This window comes from Corvus brachyrhynchos, unplaced genomic scaffold, assembly GCF_000691975.1.
Source record: "Corvus brachyrhynchos isolate BGI_N302 unplaced genomic scaffold, ASM69197v1 scaffold537, whole genome shotgun sequence".
Taxonomy (NCBI): domain Eukaryota; kingdom Metazoa; phylum Chordata; class Aves; order Passeriformes; family Corvidae; genus Corvus; species Corvus brachyrhynchos.
This window is the reverse complement of record NW_008239053.1, coordinates 31,506-36,923: the sequence shown is the minus strand read 5'-3', so window position 1 is coordinate 36,923 and position 5,418 is coordinate 31,506. Positions and strand designations below refer to the sequence as shown.

At 41.0% G+C, this 5,418-nt stretch overlaps 1 protein-coding gene across 1 annotated transcript in view; it reads left to right on the top strand.

Moving 5' to 3' along the window:
* The window catches only part of LOC108447861 (sodium/glucose cotransporter 2-like), a gene marked incomplete at its 5' end in the record, with an annotated part of 10,929 nt that extends 5,949 nt beyond the window's left edge, over positions 1 to 4,980 (top strand). The window contains 2 exons of the mRNA XM_017739069.1: positions 332 to 722; positions 4,529 to 4,980. Of these exons, the coding sequence (XP_017594558.1) occupies positions 332 to 722; positions 4,529 to 4,683 (546 nt within the window). The remainder of the gene's footprint in view (positions 1 to 331; positions 723 to 4,528) is intronic.
* Positions 4,981 to 5,418: the final 438 nt, after the last annotated feature.

The window sequence follows — 5,418 nt, the reverse complement described above, 5'->3', positions numbered from 1 at the left end:
TACTGGTCTATACTGGTTTATACTGGTTCGTACCGGTCTATACTTGTCCATACCAGTCCATACTGGTTTTTACTGGTCTATACTGGTCCATACCAGTTTATACTGGTCCGTACTGGTCTATACTGGTTTATACTGGTTCGTACCGGTCTATACTTGTCCATACCAGTCCATACTGGTTTTTACTGGTCTATACTGGTCCATACCAGTTTATACTGGTCCGTACTGGTCTATACTGGTTTATACTGGTTCGTACCGGTCTATACTTGTCCATACCAGTCCATACTGGTTTTTACTGGTCTATACTGGTCCATACCAGTTTATACTGGTCCGTACTGGTCTATACTGGTTTATACTGGTTCGTACCGGTCTATACTTGTCCATACCAGTCCATACTGGTTTTTACTGGTCTATACTGGTCCATACCAGTTTATACTGGTCCGTACTGGTCTATACTGGTTTATACTGGTTCGTACCGGTCTATACTGGTCCATACCAGTTTATACCGGTCCATACTGGTCTATACCGGTTTATACTGGATTTTGAGGTTTATACCAGTCTATACCAGTCCATACTGGTCTATACTGGTCTATACTGGTCCATACTGGTCCCCACAGAGGTCGTGGGCTGCGCCGACCCCCAGGGCTGCTCCCGGGCCTGCGGCTCCCCCGCGGGCTGCTCCAACGTGGCCTATCCGCGACTGGTGCTCCGCCTCCTGCCCCACGGTAATTAGCGCTAATTAGCGCTTATTAATCGTTATTAGCCGTTATCAGGGGTTCATTAGAGCATTATTAGCGGTTATTAGGCAGTTATTAGGGGTTATTAGGCACCGATAAGGCTATCTGGGGGGGTTTTATGGGGTTATTAGGGGTTATTAGCGATAATTAGCACTTATTAATCGTTATTAGCTGTTATCAGGGGTTTATTAGAGCGTTATTAGCGGTTATTAGGCAGTTATTAGGGGTTATTAGGCACCGATAGGGGGGTTTTATGGCGTTATTAGGGGTTATTAGCGCTAACTAGCGCTTATTAATCGTTATTAGCCGTTATTGGGGGTTTATTAGAGCGTTATTAGCGGTTATTAGGCAGTTATTAGGGGTTATTAGGCACCGATAGGGGGGTTTTATGGCGTTATTAGGGGTTATTAGCGCTAACTAGCGCTTATTAATCGTTATTAGCCGTTATTGGGGGTTTATTAGAGCGTTATTAGCGGTTATTAGGCAGTTATTAGGGGTTATTAGGCACCGATAGGGGGGTTTTATGGCGTTATTAGGGGTTATTAGCGCTAACTAGCGCTTATTAATCGTTATTAGCCGTTATCGGGGGTTTATTAGAGCGTTATTAGCTGTAGTTCGGCAGTTATTAGGGGTTATTAGGCAACGATAAGGCTTATCTGGGGGGTTTTATGGGGTTATTAGGGGTTATTAGCGATAATTAGCACTTATTAATCGTTATTAGCTGTTATCAGGGGTTTATTAGAGCGTTATTAGCGGTTATTAGGCAGTTATTAGGGGTTATTAGGCACCGATAGGGGGGTTTTATGGCGTTATTAGGGGTTAATAGCGCTAATTAGCGCTTATTAATCGTTATTAGCCGTTATCAGGGGTTCATTAGAGCATTATTAGCGGTTATTAGGCAGTTATTAGGGGTTATTAGGCAACGATAAGGCTTATCTGGGGGGTTTTATGGGGTTATTAGGGGTTATTAGCGATAATTAGCACTTATTAATCGTTATTAGCTGTTATCAGGGGTTTATTAGAGCGTTATTAGCGGTTATTAGGCAGTTATTAGGGGTTATTAGGCAACGATAAGGCTTATCTGGGGGGTTTTATGGCGTTATTAGGCGTTATTAGCGCTAATTAGCGCTAATTAATCGTTATTAGCCATTATCAGGGGTTTATTAGAGTGTTATTTGCTGTTATTAGGCAGTTATTAGAGATTATTAGGCACCGATAGGGGGGTTTTATGGCGTTATTAGCAATAATTAGGGGTTAATTAAGGGTTTTATGGGGTTATTAGGAGTAATTAGGGCATTATTGGGGTAATTGGGACGTTATTAGCGGTTATTAGCGGTCATTAGTGTGTAATTAGTGGTTTTTAGTGGCAATTAGGGCGCAATTAGCAGTTATTAGGGCATTATTAGGGGAAATCAGGGCGTTATTGGGGTAATTAGAGGGTTATTAGGGCGTTATTAGCAGTTATTAGTGCATAGTTAGTCGTTATTAGTGGTAATTAGGGCGCAATTAGCAGTTATTAGGGCATTATTAGGGGAAATCAGGGCGTTATTCGGGGTAATTAAAGGGTTATTAGGAGTTATTAGGGAGCTATTAGAGGTCATTAGGGGTAATTAGGGCGTTATTGGGGTTATTAGGGCATTATTAGGGGTTATTAGCTGTTATTAGTTGTAATTAAGGCCCTATTAAGCACAATTAGGGTGTTATTAGGGCTTTTAATGCCATTATTAGGGGTAATTAGGGCCTATTAAGGAATTATTACGGGTCATTAGGGCGGCTTTGGTGTTAATTAGGGGGTTATTAATGGTAATTAGCAGTTATTAGGCCATTAATATCGGTTATTGGGGTGCTGGGGGGTTTATTAGCACTATTAATTGTCTAATAATCCTAATTTTGGGGCTAGTATTGCCATTTTTGTGGCTATTAATGGCTCTGCGACTGTTATTAGGACTAATAACCGTCTCCTAATGCAATTTTTTCTCCAATTAGAACTATTAATTATTTATTAGTCCTATTTTTGGGGCTAATAACGCAACTTTTGGGGCTAATAACACTAATTTTTGGCCCTAATAACGGCCATTTTGGGGTTATTAGGACTATTAATCACATATTAACGTTATTTCTGCGATTATTAGGAATATTAATGGCATATTAACTCTATTTTTGGGGCTAATGCCATTTTTGGGCTATTAATTCTAATTTCCTGCCTAATAATGTCATTTTTTCACCAATTATTGTCTCTTTGTGAATTATTAGGATTACTAATCATCTATTAATGCTATTTTTGGGGCTAATAACGCCGTTTTTGGTGCTAATAACGCCATTTTTGGCCCTAATAACTCCGTTTTTTTGCCAATTAACGCCGGTTTTTTCACTAATTACCGCTATTAATTAATTACTAACATTATTTTTGGGGCTAATAACTCCAGTTTGGGTTCTAATAACGCCATTTTTGGTGCTAATAACGCCATTTTTGGCACTAATAACTCCATTTTTTTGCCTAGTAACTCCATTTTTTCACTAATTACCGCTATTAATTAATTAATAACATTATTTTTCCAGTTAATAAGTCTATTTGGCCGGTAATAACGCCATTTTTGGCCCTAATAACTCCATTTTTTCGCCAATTAACGCCGGTTTTTTCACTAATTAGGCTATTAATTAATTACTAACATTATTTTTGGGGCTAATAACTCCAGTTTGGGTTCTAATAACGCAATTTTTAGTGCTAATAACGCCATTTTTGGCGCTAATAACTCCATTTTTTTGCCTAGTAACTCCATTTTTTCGCCAGTTAACTCCATTTTTTCACTAATTACCGCTATTAATTAATTAATAACATTATTTTTCCAGTTAATAAGTCTATTTGGCCGCTAATAACGCCATTTTTGGCCCTAATAACACAATTTTTTCGTCTATTAACTCCGTTTTTTCACCAATTAACGCCGTGTTTTTCACTAATTAGGCTATTAATTAATTACTAACATTATTTTTGCTGCTAATAACTCCAGTTTGGGTTCTAATAACGCCATTTTTGGGGCTAATAACACCATTTTTTCACCTATTAATTCCATTTTTTCAGCAATTAACGCAGTTTTTTTCACTAATTAGGCTATCAATTAATTATTAGCATTATTTTTGGGGCTAATAACTCCAGTTTTGGTGCTAATAACTCAATTTTTGGTGCTAATAACGCAATTTTTAGTGGTAATAACGCCATTTTTGGCCCTAATAACACCATTTTTTGCCTAGTAACTCCATTTTTTCGCCAATTAACGCCGTGTTTTTCACTAATTAGGCTATTAATTAATTACTAACATTATTTTTGCTGCTAATAACTCCAGTTTGGGTTCTAATAACGCCATTTTTGGTCCTAATAACACAATTTTTTCGTCTATTAACTCCGTTTTTTCGCCAATTAACGCCGTGTTTTTCACTAATTAGGCTATTAATTAATTAGTAGCATTATTTTTGGGGCTAATAATTCCAGTTTGGGTTCTAATAACCCAATTTTTGGCGCTAATAACTCCATTTTTTTTGCCTACTAACTCCATTTTTTAGCCAATTAACTCCATTTTCTCACTAATTACCGCTATTAATTAATTAATAACATTATTTTTGCTGCTAATAACTCTATTTGGCCGCTAATAACGCCATTTTTGGTGCTAATAACGCCATTTTCGGCCCTAATAACTCCATTTTTTCACCTAATAACGCCGTTTTTTCGCCAACTAACGCCATTTTTTCCCCCCTTCATTACCACTAATTATTAATTAACATTAATTCCGCCCCCCCAGGCCTGCGGGGGCTGATGCTGGCCGTGGTTTTGGCCGCCCTGATGTCGTCGCTGGCCTCGATCTTCGCCAGCTCGGCCGCCCTTTTCACGCTGGACGTTTACCGGAAACTCCGGCCCCGGGCGGGGCAGCGGCACCTCCTGGTGGCCGGCAGGTGAGGGACACGTGACCCCAGGTGACCCCAGGTGACCCCAGGTGACCTCAGGTGACCCCTGGTGTCCAGGTGACCTCGAGACACCCAAATTTGGTCATCCCAGGTGCCCAAGAACCCCCAAATTTTGGCTTCCAGGTGACCAAGAAGGACCCAAATTTGGCTTCCAGGTGACCTTGAAGGACCCCAGATTTTTTGGGGGTGACCTCAGGTGACCCCAGGTGAGCTCAGCTGTCCAGGTGACCTCGAGACACCCAAATTTGGTCATCCCAGGTGTCCAAGAACCCCCAAATTTGGCTTCCAGGTGACCTTGAAGGACCCAAATTTTGGTTTTCGACCTCTGAGAGACCCCAGATTTTTTTGGGGTGACCCCAGGTGACCTCAGGTGACCTCAGGTGACCTCAGCTGTCCAGGCGACCTCGAGACACCCAAATTTGGTCACCCCAGGTGCCCAAGAACCCCCAAATTTTGGCTTCCAAGTGACCTTGAAGGACCCAAATTTGGCTTCCACGTGACCTTGAAGGACCCAAATTTTTCTGGGGTGACCTCAGGTGACCTCAGGTGACCTCAGGTGTCCAGGTGACCTCGAGACACCCAAATTTGGTCATCCCAGGTGTCCAAGAACCCCCAAATTTGGCTTCCAGGTGACCTTGAAGGACCCAAATTTTGGGTTTTCGACCTCTGAGAGACCCCAAATTTTTTTGGGGTGACCCCAGGTGACCTCAGGTGACCTCAGGTGACC